General features: G+C 40.3%; 1 protein-coding gene across 13 annotated transcripts in view; it reads left to right on the forward strand.

Annotated features, from left to right (window-relative positions):
• The first annotated feature begins 1,637 nt into the window (after positions 1-1,637).
• SCUBE1 (signal peptide, CUB domain and EGF like domain containing 1) overlaps positions 1,638-16,822 on the forward strand; it is a 308,473-nt gene continuing 293,288 nt past the window's right edge. For 5 of the 13 annotated variants that reach the window (XM_039547728.1, XM_039547738.1, XM_039547762.1 and 2 more), the window contains exons 1-2: positions 4,206-4,469; positions 7,310-7,432. In XM_039547728.1, the coding sequence (XP_039403662.1) occupies positions 4,283-4,469; positions 7,310-7,432 (310 nt within the window). In that variant the 5' untranslated portion in view covers positions 4,206-4,282. The other 8 variants (XM_039547778.1, XM_039547798.1, XM_039547830.1 and 5 more) reach the window with 5 other exon arrangements.

The raw sequence follows: 16,822 nt of genomic DNA on the forward strand, positions 1-16,822 counted from the left end.
ATCCTCTGTGCAAACTCCGGGAATTTGCCTCCCTCCCCTATCCTGCCCAGTACGATCATGCCGATTTAATTTAGAACCCCCCACACCACAGAGTGGGATGAGAGGATTTATTATTTATATTGCAATAGTGCCTAGAGGATATAACGGAGATTAGGTCCCCTTTGGGCTAGGCACTATAACTCCTATAGTGAAAGTCAGACTCTGCCATAAAGAGCTTTGCAGTCTAAACAGACAAGATAGACACAGGGTGGGAGAGGAAACTGAAATACAGAGAGGAGAAGTTACTTGCCCACATTCATACAATAGATAGGAGCAGAGCTGGGAACAGAAGCCAGGTCTCCTGACTCCCTGTTCAGTGCCCCAGCCATATGACCACCCTACCTCCCCTTATGCAACATAAGACTGTTTTTTAAAATGTTCTCTGTAAATGTCAGCCATCAACAGTGGAAGAGTTGATGATACCATAAATGCTATGGTTTGCCCTCCAAAAGTGTTTCTGGAATGGTGAACATCTATAAGTTGCATCTTGGAAGAGATCTGGTCCATCCTGACCTGAAAAGTCTATGAGTCTATGTCTATTATTTGTAAATTGTGATTTTATTTATGCCCCTGGCCTTGCTAGAAGAGCCTGTTTCAGAGTGAATGTTCATAAAACTGGGTTGGAGTTTTTAAAAAGAGTCAGGTCAAATAACAAGCATTTTTTTTTTTTTTACTATGGAAAAGGCCTGCAAAACTTTAGACATTTTTATGTGAAGGACTTTAGATTCTTTGTACTGTATTGACACTGGGCCAACAATTGGACTGGCTACCAGAAAGTTTTATAGACTCATAGACTTTAAGGTCAGAAGGGACCATTATGATCATATAGTCTGACCTCCTGCACAATGCAGGCCACAAAATCTCACCCACCCACTCCTGTAACAAACCCCTAACCTATGTCTGAGTTACTGAAGTCCTCAAATTGTGGTTTGAAGACCTCAAGGTGCAGAGAATCTTCCAGCAAGTGACCCGTGCTTCATGCTGCAGAGGAAGGCGAAAAACCTCCAGGGCCTCTGCCAATCTGCCCTGGAGGAAAATTCAATTTTCAAGTAGTGTGCAAAGCACTGGGTGGGTTCCAAACTATGGTTTGTGGGCTTCCATTGATACCTGTAGCACTTGCTGGTGGTCTGCAAGCAGAGAGCTGGCTGGTCACTAGGGCCTGGCTGCTCCTCCTAGTTTCCTGATGCTATATCACATTAGAAGAAGCTTAAGTACATTATTCCTAATATTCATTTTCCACATAAGCAACAGGGAAGTTATATAATTGTGAACAGGCAGAGGCATATGCTGTGTGATCAAGACTAGAAGGGTTTGGGTGGTTCACGAGATCCTCATTATTAAGATGCGGTCACAATATGCAAAACAAGTTTGAGAACATCTGCTATGAAAACCCAATGTTGATTGATCTCTGGTTAACTGATAGATCACATTATTATTTGTATTATGATTGTGCCTAGGAACCTTAGCCAAGGTTCAGGGCCCCTTTGTGTTAGGCACTGTACAAACACCTTTCCTCAAGTGATTCTGCCACAGGTGCAATCAGCAATCCAGTTTAAAAGAGAAGGCCTTGGCAGTAGGGCATCTTCCATGAAGGATTCTCAGCTCTGGCCTGCATTCCACCCTGTATGTATTCCATGAGGGATATAGTGGGATTATTGTGATTATGTTTCATTAATGCTGTATGGTCAATTCTAGGAGCATAGTGCAGATTATTTAAATTGCATGAAATATTGTTTGTGAAGCACTGGAGCCAGAGAGAGAGAGAGAGACTGAAAAAGTAAGCCCAGTGACAAATTAGCATGGATTTAAGATAAAATATTTTTGTGTACTAGAAAAAGTAGATTACTGCAGTAGTCAAATGCAATTATTCTGCTGATTTAACAAACTTTTCCACAACTATATTCAAGACTTTAAAAGTTGATGTAGTCTCATTCTCGGACATTTCTAGTCACTTCCTTTACTGGGCAGCAAATGTTATTTGCCCTTTTGTCCCAATTAAATGTAATCTAATGAAATTGAAAGAGGAAGAGAAAGGAAGTCCAACATGACAATTTCAGAAAACAGCAGTCTAGAATATTCATAAAGGAAAGGGTTTAATATTCTAGATAACCCCGTCAGTCCTTTAGTTATCAGGCAAAATTCTTATTGCAATGTCTTGGAAAATAAGAGTATTTTCCGCAAGGTTTAGAGTGTCATGGTAGCTATCTACTAAACAGTGGTAATTCATTAATGAAATTAAAATACTCCCACTACAGCATGCAAAAAATTCACTAGGTGGAGCTCTAAGGTACGAGGTAGTCTCTCTTGGGACCTGCATAGAAGCAACGCTCAGTGTACCCATGGGAAGACTTCAGCAAAGAACTCGCAAGTGCATCTCAAAACCTATTCACACAAAAATAAGGGATTGTAATAACAAAAATAAAACCAACCAACCCACCAAGCAGGTAACAAGCTGTGAAAAGTTTCAGAAATCAAACAACTTTATGTGGTGGCCTCTTGAACTAATGATTAGCAGTTTGACAGTAGATCATTTTCTATAAGAAAAAGCTAGTTTGAGTAGAAAAATGATTTGTCATTTCATTACTTCATATAATGCACAAAGTGACAGGGACAGATTTTTCTGCATTTCCTTCATAAGGCTTTAAAATATTGATGCTACTCTTATGAGCAGATATATGGTGCTAAAAACAAATGCATATAATTGGAGAGAACTTGATAAAAAGGAGGCATATTAGATTATCAAAGGGTTTTTATTATTCTGAATATGAGAAGTCAATTTTATTTCTACCTAAAAGGTATTCTACTTTGATTTCAAATGGTGAAAAACAAGTCTGCAGTAGCCAGTATTTCACTGGGGAGGTATCTGTAAAAACCATTGATATATAATCAACTTGAACAAGATATATGTTTAAAGCATTTAATAATTCTTCTTGAAAAACTAATATGTATGGTTCAAAGTTTACATTTGCCAGATTACCCTTTTCGAAAGAAAGCTGCTCTCAGTGTTTGTAGCAAAATATTTCTCAGAAGAGAGGATGAAGCTGATGTGATCTAAACAAAATGTATCCAGCTGCATCAATTTTTTTTGGGGGGGGAGGAGTGGGGGAGCAGAAGGAGAATGTTTTCTACTTCATGGAAATCGTCGAGAGAATATAAAACGCGAACTCCGAGTCTTCAACCTTTAGGGGACTTGAGATAGTGCAGGTAACAGATATAGCTCCTAACAGAGAAGTGACAGTTTCCCTCTGTGCAACAGAGTTGCATGAATAGATAGTTTCTGTATCGCTGAAGTTTGGACTTAGTTTGTAAAACAACAGTGGTAAGAAAACTCTCGCCGTTGTGTTGGGATGGTCAAACAAATTGAGATCAATGTCCTCGCTATTCTGTCTGTCTGTACTAAAGCCCTAGAATTCTGTTGAAATGTTATGGAAATCTAGTGGCTGGTAATGACCCGAGGCAAGTGGAAAAGACAACACTAAGAGTTAGATGAGGCTGGGGAAGGCAAAGGGGACAAAAAAAAGTTTTCTTCTAGTCTGAGCCCAAGAAAGGGAGGGGGGGGGAAATCCCTCTTATTGGTTGTCAAGGAGATCTGCTGTTGGGTTTGTTGGACTGTCTGTCTTCAAAGCCTCCTGCCTTTACTTTGAGAGGAGCCGTTTCTTTGCAATGCAGGCAGTCACTGAAACCCTCCGAGGGGGCAGAGGCTGAGTAGCCACAAGAACATTTAAGGCTCCTTAAGGACTTTCGACGTACCTGAGACTCTTGTAGCAGATGTGATGTGGGACGCTTTCTACAGCACGAAAGGGCCGGGGAAGGAAGGGGAAGAAGTGTGTGTGTGTGTGGGGGGGGAAGGTGTTATTTCCACCAAGAAAAGCCTCCCTCCCACCAGATCTAAGTGAAAAGGAAAAAAATAAACCTTTCCACGCGGTGTCCCCAGTGTTTAGTACTGAAAAATGACTCGTGGCAATGAAACCAGTCGCCCCCCCCAGCCCCATCCTGTGTGCTTCTTACCTGTGGGAGCGAGTACAAGGTAGCAAGGACAAGTGGGGGAATGGAGCTAAGGGGGGGGGGGGGGACAAATCTCTCCTAAAAGGCTCTGTGAAGAGTTCAATTCCCTCCACCAGCGGCCCCTCCCCTCTGCTGCCTTCCCACCTCCCCCTCCCCTCTCTCCAGAGCCCGAGGAGGGATTGGCAATTCCTCCCCGTCTGTCCCGCCCACCCTGCGGGTCCCTCTGCGAATCAGCGGGATGCTGTCAGCGCGTCAGTTTCTCCGGCTCCCCTCTGCCAGTCCCAAGCGCGTCTCTTATCAAAGAAACACACCAACTGCATTGAATCATATCATTATCATGGGGACTGTTTGTTTTTCATGGCACTTCTGTTTGTTTTTCGCTCTCTTATTTACTGGCAGGTTTGCGGGAGGCAATGGGGTCCCAGGTAAGAGAGATCTTTCACCTACTCCTCTTTCTTTAGACTCGGCTTGTGGAAAGCAATTGCTGATGAAGGGACTGTATTTCTTCTCCTTCTATAAAGGTGTGGGGAAGGAGGGAGGAATAGACCTATTTTGATTTTGCTGCTAATATTGCGAAGGGCTTTAAAAGTTGCTGTGGGGAGGAGTTGCCCTCTGTGTTTGATGCTCTTATATTCAGAGACGTTTTTGGGAGGATTTTTTTTAAAGTTACTTCCCATAAGTACTTTTGAAAATAGATAACTGGTGCAAATAAACCTGGGTTCTGTGCAAGGAGAAGGTTAGATATTGTATGTTTTAAAGTTTCCTGAGTCTTTCCATTAACCTAAAGACCCGATATTACCCTCCACTTATCTTATACCTTTTAAATAACTCCCCACTCTAAAATATAAACTTCGCTACGTTGTAAAATCTCTCCATAGAAATGCTGTAAACCAGTGAGGGTTTACACGGTTTGTTGGTAAAGATGTGTATATAGCTCTTGAAGTTTGATTTAAAAAAAACCAAACCTTAATGTGGGATTTTTTTAATCGCTTCTCCCAAAATATAAGGGGATTGATGAAACAAAATGCACGATACCCTTGTACAAATTGTTGTAGCCCAAGAAAGACAATGTGAAATTAGTAGCAGGGGAAAAGCTCATAATTGGTTTTGCCCTTTTCATTTGACTCATTGGCATTCACGCCTGACTCCCAGGCATCTTCTGGTTGCTGCGAAATGTCCCCCTTGGCTCAATGCAGTTTGAATTTTTGACGGCATTATAAAGAGCCCAGCTGTCACTTTTGCTGATCTTGACGGGAGATGGGTGCCAGTTTAATGAGTCAAAAATATGAACCAAGGCATTTAAAAAAAATCGTTCTTCTTTTTGTGCTTGACTGAATCTGTGCCTGATCTGAGCAAAATACCCTCAGCCCCCCTCCCCAAGTGAATTCACGTAAATCACAGCTAGATCTGATTTGGCTCAGCAGCTAAAATAAACGAAAGGGAAAGAAAGAAGGAACCCGATTACAGCAGCCCTTCGTTTCTCAAGGAGACACAATACTCAGCGTTCGAGAGGGGAAAAAACTTTTTTCTTCCTATTCCTTTAAAAATAATAATAATCCGGATTCCTTGTTGTTTGCTTGTTCAGATTCTTAAAGGAAAGCGAAGGTGCACCCTGAAAGCAATTCTGTCCTTTATTCCCCCTCTTTGCAAAGTTCTCTGATGTGTGCAATATCTGATTATTCGCCTCCCTCCAAATAGCCCCTCCTGTCCCCGGTGACTTTGAAGGATCCTTGTTTCATCACTGGAGATGGCTGAGTGAGCATTTCTGAAACAATTAGCGTTAGGATTTCAAGCTAACAATACAACTGTTTTCACTTTACTGCACCTTTTCTGAGGATCTGTTAATCTAATTGGCATGAAATAAACTGCACATGGATGTCACTGGATTCCTCCCCCCCCCCCCGCGTTACTTTAGAAGCATAAATCCTAGCTTCACTTTATCGTGCTTTAACTGTTACCGAGATAAAATATTACTCCCGATCAGAGGGCTCCTTCTACGTGTGTGTGTGTGTCTGTCTGTCTGTCTAGCTAGGGAGCCCCAGATGTGCCTACTGCATTAAATTGTGAAGAAATCCATTTGAAGTGTATTCCCACTAAGGGGGATTTTCCTTATTGACATTAAGACAGCAATCAATAGCCCATGGCCACTTTCTTCCTTTAGCGCTGAGGCTTTGGAGGGCCAGTCTCCCACAGAAACTGACATTCTTCCAAAGGGTCAGTCATTTCCCTCCCCCTTGGCAACTTCATTGCCTCTTCTCAGTCACTTCATGCATTCAACTACAGTAGATGGAGAAAGGAGGAAGTGTGTGTAGGCTGCACTGGATTTTTAATTTTCCCATGTACATCCGCAGAACATCAGTGAAAAGGGTTAGCTAAGCTTATCTTTATATGTTCATTTCATTAACATTCCCTTCTTCTCAACCCATTCTCTCCCTTCCCCTCCTTTAAAAAATCTAAGGAGAAAACCAGTGCTCATCATGGGGTTGGAGGTACTCTTTTTTTTTTTTTAAAGCAATCTTGGATCCTTGTTTAAAAAGTCTACACATCATTAAAGACTCTGAAAGGAGAACGTTCAGAAAGGTTGAACATGCAGTTTCTTTTAAATTAGTTTTGGGGTGTATATATACATTTACTGCAGGTTACTTTTCTCCCCACAAATTTCTGGAGTTCCCTATGCTCTCCCATTCATTGTTGGGTGGTGGATTTTTTTTTTCTTTGGGCCCCTTAATAAAAAAGGATTAATGTAGTTTGACTCTTCAAATATTTTTCTCACTGCTCTGCTAAGATAGTTTATTTAAACTGGTCTTTCTAAATTAAAAATATATGTTTTCTGGCAATATCCAAATTTCTCTTTCCGGGTCATTTAAATAATCTCTTATTTTGATTAGACAGACTAATAGAGTTGGTTAAAATTAGTGTGTACATTTTTCCAGTGTGGATCTACACTACAGACTGTGTAGATACAAAACTTCTAACACATGCAAATGATTTGATTCCTAATGCATGTGTAGGATTTTTTGAGCCTTTAGACTTTGTGGAGGAATAAAACTAGCTTTAGAGAATTAAAGCTTGGAATATTTTTATACAAGCCAAAAAAAAAAGCAACAATAACCAAATAAAATAAACTCCTCTGTTCATAGTGAGACTCAGAAGGCAGTCAACTAAACAGCTTTTTTCAGTTGGAGTGTCCATGTAAAGGGTTTTCTGATCTCTGACTATTGAGATCTCTTATTATATCTCTCATGTGTTCATTCGGTGATTACAGATGCTGATGAATGTGCCGAAGGGACAGACGACTGCCACATTGATGCAATATGTCAAAATACACCTAAATCCTACAAATGCATCTGTAAACCGGGTTATAAAGGAGAAGGGAAACAATGTGAAGGTAAGGATAGCTCCTCTTTCTTTTCTCTTCCCCCTCCTTTCTTATTTGTTTGCTCTGTAAACGCTTCTGTAAATAGCTGAATTCCTCAAACGATTAATGTAGATTTACAGCTGCTTAACCTCAAATCTTGGTGTTTATTGGCAAGCATCCCCTGCTGCTTCTGCTAATTGTTCTGCTTCAACAACATAGTGTCCTACAGTCCGCTTTAAAAATAAAACCAGAGGAAATCGTCTTCTATCAAAGCCAGTCCGGTTTTAAACAAAAATGTTCCAAGAAGCGCACGGGGGTGTTTAGTTTTCAGTGTTTAAAAAGGTCCTATTCAAATCACGTGATCATAACCCTGGTGGAGAGGGATCTGAACCCGGAACACTCCAAACAGTTTTGGCTGGTACTAAGCAGTGACCCTGAACCGCAGTGTGTGGTTCCGAGGGAATGGGGGCGGGGGGTGAGACGAGGGGAAGAGTAGATCTCTAGACCTTCCTTTCTAATTTTCATATCACACAAATCAGTGATGGGAGAGACAGTTTATGAGCTAGTTGTTGTTTCTCTTTAAAATTCCCCACACTTAAAGACAGGTAGTAACATAAGATGCTGTACTGAACCATTGGCCCATATACTCCAGTGTCCCATTGCTGGCAGTGACCAGTACCAAATGTTTCAGAGGAAGATGCAAAAAACTGTAGGCAGTCATGGGCTAACCTGTTTCTCCACCCTCCCCACAAAGGTTTCCTCCTAATCCCTAATAGTTACACATTGGCATAAACCTTGAAGAGTCCAGGTTTATATATCTTTCAAAGCTCTTTTTTTATAGCTCTGCCTGATCTTGTTATCCAGGTAGGTATCCAAAGCTTTTTATTTAAGGCTCATAAGCTTTTTGGGCTCAATGATATCTTGGGATAATGAGTTCCACAGGCACACTGTGTATCATGTGACAAAAATATTTTCTCTTGTTGGCTTTGAATTTGCTACCTTTCATTTTCATTGAGTGTCCCCTTGTTCTTGTGTAAGTGACAAATTCTCTCTCCTCCTTTGAATTACAATGATTAAAAAGTTTGGGTAAGAAACCCAGTTGTCCAGGTCTCCCTACATTTGATTTACTGATGTTATCAAGAGACTATAAACCTTCCTGAGTTTCTGGACCCTCACCAGGAGTCTGATCCAGCCCCCACTGAAGTCAGTGGAAGATCTGTGATGGATTTCCATAGGACATGAACTGTAACTGAGCAAAAAACCCAAAAACTTGGGGGGGGGGCTCTTAAAGTGATGTGTATATATAAAGTGACTGTGTATCTCTGGGTCTGTGGAACACCTTCCCTACTTGATCTGTGCAAAGCTATAAAATTAGCCTTTTTTAAAGCCCATTTTTTATTTCAAGGGGCCTCTGGCATGCTATTGGGTTTATTGGGAGGTATTGCCAATTCAGAGAAGGATCGGGATATCCTCCAGGGAGATTTGGATGACCTTGTAAACTGGAGTATTAGTAATAGGATGAAATTCAATAGTGAGAAGTGTAAGGTTATGCATTTAGGGATGACTAACAGGAATTTTAGTTATACGCTGGGGACGCACCAGTTGGAAGTAACAGAAGAGGAGAAGGACCTCGGAGTCCTGGTTGATCGCAGGATGACTATGAGTCGGCAATGTGATGTGGCCGTTAAAAAAGCTAATGCGGTCTTGGGATGCATTAGGCGAGGTATTTCTAGTAGAGATAAGGAGGTGCTAGTCCCGTTATACAAGGCGTTGGTGAGACCTCATTTGGAGTACTGTGTGCAGTTTTGGTCTCCCATGTTTAAGAAGGATGAATTCAAACTGGAAAGGGCCACAAAGAATGATCCGAGGAATGGAAAGCCTGTCGTATGAAAGGAGACTTGAGGAGCTCGGTTTGTTTTCCTTAACCAAAAGAAGGTTGAGAGGAGATATGATTGCTCTCTTTAAATATATCAGAGGGATAAATACCAGGGAGGGAGAGGAATTATTTCAGCTCAGTACTAATGTGGACACGAGAACAAATGGATATAAATTGGCAGTCGGGAAGTTTAGGCTTGAAATTAGACGAAGGTTTCTAACCATCAGAGGAGTGAAATTCTGGAACAGCCTACCGAGGGAAACAGTGGGGGTGAAGGACCTCTCTGGCTTTAAGATTAAGCTTGATAAGTTTATGGAGGGAATGGTTTGATAGGATAACGTGATTTAGTCAATAGGTCAATAACGTGCCGCCACTGGTAATTAGTACCAAGGGTCAATGTTGGGATATTGAAAGTCTTTTTCCCGAGTGTCTGGCTGGAGAGTCTTGCCCGCATGCTCGGGGTTCAGCTGATCGCCATATTTGGGGTCGGGAAGGAATTTTCCTCCAGGGTAGATTGGCAGTGGCCCTGGAGGTTTTTCGCCTTCCTCCGCAGCATGGGGCAGGGGTCGCTTGCTGGAGGATTATCTGCTACTTGAAGTCTTTAAATCAGGATTTGGGGACTTCAACAGCTGAGTCAAGGGAGAGAATTATTTCAGGAGTGGGTGGGTCAGCTTTTGTGGCCTGCATTTTGCGGGAGGTCAGACTAGATGATCATAATGGTCCCTTCTGATCTTAAGTTCTATGATTCTATGATTGTATTTATACTGACTTTAACGGTGGCTTTATTTTCATCTTTAAGTCAATCCATTCTAAGTGTCTAGGGTATTTTGATAGGCATTATATAAATTAATATTTCAAATGTTATAAATTCCATCTTGTCTTTTGCACTTCACCAGAAAGATCATTCTTTGTTGGCACCCCAGGATGCAGGGGTTTCTTTTGTTTTTTTTTTTTCACTTGTAGATGCTTAGCAGTGATATAAATTCCTTTCCAAATCTATATGTTTTTCTAGTGCAGTCTGCAATTTTTTCAAAATGTTTAGTGCAGTATACTGCCAGTCCATTAAAAAGATTAAAGATCTAAAAATGACTTTGCTGAAGTCCACAAAAATTTGAAACCACATATTATTCTCACTAGACTCCAAAATGTTTGTTCAAGTGCCCTCATAAAGCATTTTTGTGGTTATCATATTTTTTCTGTCATGGGCTTAAATTGATAGAAATAAATTCCTACTGTCCACCTTTTGGTGCTGTAGTGTCTCTGAACTGCTGTTTGTTGGAAGTCAGAGGTTTTTTTTTTTTTTTTTCTTGCAAATAGATCGAGAGAATATTTATGCAGCTTCATTTTCCTCCCGTATTCTTATCTTCCACACAATGAGTTCTACACTTAGAGAAAACCTAATTAAGGCTATTGCTACAAAAGATGTGATGTCCCTAGCATTGATCCTTGTTGCTGTACTGGCTTTCCACATCAAACATTTCCTTAAGTATTAACTACTCATATTTTAGATGTTGATCTGTGTTTAATGGTTGACCTGGCTGATATCCATATTTATTTAGTACATATATTTTTCTTTGCCAGACTTACCTTGGCTCATTTAAAAAAGACAGCTCTGTGAGTAGTAAAGTACAGACTTCCCTGCAAAATTGTGTACAAAATGGAATTTGTATGGCTAATTTTAAACTCTAGTATTTGATGGTATTTAGCATCTGTCAAAGTTGATAAGTAAAGTAGGCAAGGCAAATTTGGACATGTTCTGCATGGATGTTAAGTTGTTGGTTAATTCAGGTAAATTAATGTAAACTCTCTAAAATATAATCCCTGGTATTACGTACTGTGTATGATATATAACCTTAGCTTCTACTAATGTTATGTGGATTATTACGGTAAGAACATTGCAGCAGTTTTATATCCATCTTAAGTTCTTGTCTGATAGAAAATTTTGTTTGGGGGAGGGGGACAATTTGACATATTTCAATGCTTTCCTTCCTCAAACTTAACAATTCTTAAAATGCCTGGAGGTTTATTTTATAATACTCATATAACTCCTCTCAATTTGATGAGCTCAAATCACTTTACAATCATTCATTAATAAAGTTCCACAGGACCCTGATAAGGTGGGTGAACATCATTATGCTTTTTTTTATAGATAAGTATACTTAGGTCAGGGTTTCTCAAACGGGGGGTTGGGACCCCTCACGGGGTTGTGTGGTTATTACATGGGGGGTCACAAGCTGTCAGCCTCCATCCCAAACCCCGCTTTTCCTCCAGCATTTATAATGATATTAAATATATTTTAAGTGTTTTTAATGTATAAGGGGGGAGGGTCACACTCAGAGGCTTGCTATGTGAAAGGAGTCACCAGTACAAAAGTTTAAGAACCACTGACTTAGGTAGAGGGAAGTTAAGGTAAGGTCACACAGCAACTCAGTGGCAGAGCTAAGATCTGCCTCCCAGTCTGCTACTCAGCAAGAATAAATGAATTTTGCATCTTGATGTCAAACATACAAAAAACACAGAGGAAAAATAGAGCAGCAGCATTGATTGTTATGTAATACATTACTACAAGACAAATACTGCTAGTAGCCAAACTCTTGAAAGCTATTTTGTAAAATGCACATGGTCATGCCTGTGATAACAAAGATAATTCTCCCCGTGAAATATGCCAAATAATATCTACAGTGTCAAAGTCAGAACTGGAACAATTAATTATTCTGACTCTTTATACCAGAGTTCTTCCAAATGGTTTTCAATCTACTGAAATTTATTACCTATGAAAACAAGAGGTCATTTTGAAAGATAACGTTGCCTCAATAAGTGTCCGTTACAAATGCCAGTGAGAACCATCATATATGTCGCTTAACTTCTTTAAAAAAATGCAACACAGGGTAACCCTCTGATAGTGAAGTTGCTTTCTCCATTGAACTAGATTTTACAAAATAAGCTGGGGTTCCCCATAACCAGAATTGCAGCTCACATGCTGTAATGAACTGAAACAAATCAAGATTTATAAACCATAAACAGAGGTCACTAAAATTGTTAAATATACTGTAAATGGGTTACACTATACATGGTAACATTTTTTCCTAGGGCCTGCCTTAGATTTTTTTTTTAGTCAACGGAAATAACATTTTTGGGGACAGGGCAGGGATTGAAAACATACTTGATTGACCAATTTTATAATTACATAAAACACCCACGTTGTCTACACAAAAAATACAAACTCACAAATCTGGACATATTTGTATACTTTTTTAAATCTAGTCAATTATTTTAAAATAAAAAGATGGTATCGTAATGTTAATACTTGCCTCTTCTGCTGTAGGAAAAGTGGAGCCCAGTTTCTTCTGCTGGAATCTATGCATATGTTGCTACTCTATAAACAAAAGGGTTGGAAGAAGTTTACAGGTATAGAAACAGCCTCTTGGGAACCTGAAGTCATCTTTTAGCAATTAGACTGAAACAGTAACTTTTCCTGCTGATCCTTAATTTCTCTGGGTAGGGATCTCTTGTCTGTACAGAGCTCCTCTAAACTTTGATTTTCCATGAACCTCAGTTGACTGGGCTTCTCTGACTGTCCAAGTTTTCCCAATAAAGGGGAAAGGTCCCCCAAACCCTCTGTGTCTCTCACCCTCTTTTGTTCTCCCTAGTTTCACATTTTCTGCTCCCACCCATGCTCCTGCTGCTTTACCAGATACGAAGACAGGAGCCACAAAAAGCAGTTCCTGTGCCCTGGTCCAGCCTGCAAATTTGCATCCCCTTTGAACAAACTACCCAGTTTAAGGTGTTTAAAATATGCTTCTAGGATCCAAATATCAAATGATATGTTAATAACCACAAGTACCAGAACTATGGCCTTATTCTTCTATTGTCCGAAGCCACTTCCTTTCTTTATAGAAGTGTCACTTTCAACATTTTAAAATGGCATTAAATATATATACTGTGTGTGTGTGTGTGTGTTTAACTGTATGGAGCAACTGTCAAGCTCCAATCCCATCACTAGAATTGCTAGTATCCATTTTGGACACTATTGATATTTCCCACTGGCAGAAAAAATACCATATGCCATGGAAGATGTCATTGATTGCAAGGGTCCTCTAGAGCTAGTGTCTCCACTTGAGGGCCCCATACTTGATAGCATATCTGTCCCAAATGGTCATGGGAAGGTATTTGTCTTTATGATATCAGTGCCTGGGAGTTCAACTTTCTGGCAATTATAATCAGTATTTCAAGGTAATCTCCTAAAGGCTGTGCCTGTATCTGGCTACAAGTGACTTTATCTGATAGCCCGTTGAATTGCTTGATCCTATAGCTTACCTTTGTGCTCAACCCTTCCCTTCAGGTTGGTATTCTAGTCACCTTCACAGCTGGAAGGCCATCAGAAGGAAGTGCTTCAGTTGCACCTGTTCTTCTTTTGGGTTTCATCTTCTATACAGGATCCTGTCTTCTACAACGTAAATTAGGTCATATTAGGAGGATGAGAGTCTTCCTGAGAGGAAGCTGTCAAGGCTAATTCCCCACTCTGGCACCCCGAATGCAAAGGTGGGGGCCTGCAAGGATTCTAAAAATTAATACTGGCCACTCCAGGCTTGTATTAAACTCCCAAGGTTACAGCTTTTCTCTGACCTTGGATGGGTAGATGCTGCCACCACCCAAGTGCAGAACACCTTTGAGAACCCAGGAAGGTGCACTTCTGAATTACTTCCTTTGGGGTACCCTCAAGCCCTTTCATCCTCCCTCTCCAGGAAAGAGCTGAGAAAGAAAAACAAAGGAAATCAGCTGTTGCCACCAGCTGTGCACAAACCTCTTAGGACACACAAATCCAATTCTGTTCTTAAAGGTAAATTTTATTAATTAAAAAAGAAAGAAAGAAAATACATCTGGAAATTCAGGCTATTTCTAGATTTTTAAAAAGACTACACAAATTAAGCACCTAGAATAGCTTTCTTGCGGTCCAGCTTAAAGGTTACAAGCAAAACAAAAGCACCTGGGGTTAGCACAGAGGAATCCACAAGCCATAAAGAAATAAAAGGGATACAACCTAATCGCATTTTCCTAGACATTTCCTGGTCTACTTAGATATTTGGGGTTTTAAATGAGTAGTTCTAGGTATGATCTGATGATTTTTTTCATACCTGGCCCAAGCTTCTTACAGCATAGCTCTGCCCTGTCCGCCTCTCTCTGGAGAACAATAGACAAAGGGGAAGTTTTTTCTCAATTTTAAAAAGCTCTAGCCTTCCCATTGGCTCTTTTGTTAGGTGCCCACTCACTTTATTTTACCTATGCATATCAGTGAGACTTTTCACCCTTTACAGGTAAAGCAACTAGAGAACAGCTACTAATTGGGATTTAATAGCTAACTGGCTGGCTGGGTGTCCATAAAAGGGAGCTACCCTTCCCCCATTCATTTATCACAGAAGGTCACTAAGATTTTCTCATGGCTTGAAAAGCTCTGCTCTGCGCTTTCTGACATGCAATAAGCTTTCCCTCTTGCTGCTGAGTTTCTACTCTTTTCCACAGCGACTTCATAGTCTCTCATCAGCTGTTCTTATCATTGGTCTACCTAGTTGGCCTGACTTTTTAAAAATGTTTTACTTCACACAGAATAAAAAAAATTGTCGATGGTAGTTCTATGGTTGGCACATATAATTTTCAATTAACATAATCCTTCAAATGTGAATTTTGTTCCTTTTGGTAATGTTCATAATGCTGCTGATAGTTTTCTTGCTGGTGGTAGGTAGCACAACACGAGCTTTGTGTCTCATTATCATTGAAAAATCTCTTGAATAGTTGATTCTCAAGTTCTTTCTCACGGGTCTTCTCAGGAAACCCAGATTGAAGGATAAAGTCTCTGAATAGTCAGTCAGCAGCTGTTGTATCTGATTGGTTGTTGGACAGACTTGAGTGTGATTTATTATACACTACAATGTACTTGTAGTCCCCTCCTTTCTAATGTATAAATGTCAGTACAGATGAGCTAGCAGAGGATAGTGATGGTAATATTCTGCAAGGGGGGCTTTTTCTGAATTGTTCCCCATTAAATAACTGACACATTGCTAATATACTCTTGTTCTTCATTTGTGGCTAATAGAATAGCTTTTGTGCTGAATGAAATTTTATTTATCATGTCACAGTAGAAACCTTGAGGCCCCAACCAACGTTGGGGCTCCATTGTACTAGGCATTGTACAACCAAGTGCATGAGATGGTTCCTGCCTCAAAGAGCGCGCACACTCACTCCCAAGATGGGCCTTATTCTCATGCAAAAGTTTATAGAGTTCTGGTAGCACAATATGGATGTCTTATTTGTTTTTTTGGGGGGGAGGAGTAGGTTTGAATTCTTCCTCAATCTTAAATCAGACTCATTCTTGTATCAAGAGCCTCACAGCTGGAGTCTGCTACCATTTGTGTCCTACTAAGTGCTTACTTTCTGCCTTTCCACTCAATTACTCATCTCAGTGAGGATTTAGGGTTCTGTAGGGTTTCTTATCCTGTGTTACTTTGAGCACCTATTGCTTGAAGGAAGGGTGTCAGGGGGAGAGGATCATCTCCTATTGCTGTCTGTACATGTCTGGAATAAGGATCTGGTATACTTCCTCCTCAAGCTGGGATTGTCTACTGGTCACCAGTGGCCATTATACTGACCCCAAGTATAGGTTATCCATATACAGAGAGAGAACCTGCATTGATATTGAGTTTTCCTAGGCTTATGATGAAATTGAAATCTTTAATTCTGATACCCATCAGTAGCGTGGGGCATTTAGCATTGTCTTAGTCATTGCCTTTCAATATAGGCAGAAAAGTGTGGAGCACAGTACAGATAGAGCCTAAACTGTTCAGTAAGAATCTGCTTTGAAGCGGAGAATTCTGATTTCCTGGAATGCACGTGGCAGTACAATTCCTACCTGGATAAATGTTTGTGATCCGAAGGCTATTATGTGCAATTTATCCTCACACTGCTGATACAATAATGTCCCTAGCCCTTTAGCCAACACAATGATTAAAATAAATGGTTGGCTGAATTCTGACTGGGTCACAAATGGGGTAAATAAACTGTTCATCCGCATTTCCAACGCCTCTTGGTGGCTTTCTGGGCAGGAAGCAAGTGGAAAGTTTCTTGTTCCCCTGTTCATTAGGTCCTTTTTAAAATGGTCCCAGTAAGGATTTAGCAATTGAAGAAGTATTTAACGAACCCTCAGGAAATCTGTTAGCTTTTTGTATCTCATGGAATATTTCTGCTCTCTTGTGTTCAGACTTTGAATGGTCAACTGTCAGCTCCATACCCTTCTCTTGAAATTAACCTTCCCAGCTATTAGATTTCTCTTTTTTGAGGTGATCGTGCTGACCATTTTTAATTTTAATTGCAATCTCTCAAGCACTTCTAAAAATATTTTCCATGTACTGCTTAAAACCCTTGCGGTACATCAGGATTCCATCTAAAAATAGGTCTCTATATTAGCCATACAGTACTAGACAGCCGCTACTTGCATTGGTCAATCCAATGGCAATACAGAGATCCACTCAGAGTTCTCATTTCCCAACTCC

This window comes from Mauremys reevesii, linkage group 1, assembly GCF_016161935.1.
Source record: "Mauremys reevesii isolate NIE-2019 linkage group 1, ASM1616193v1, whole genome shotgun sequence".
NCBI lineage: Eukaryota > Metazoa > Chordata > Testudines > Geoemydidae > Mauremys > Mauremys reevesii.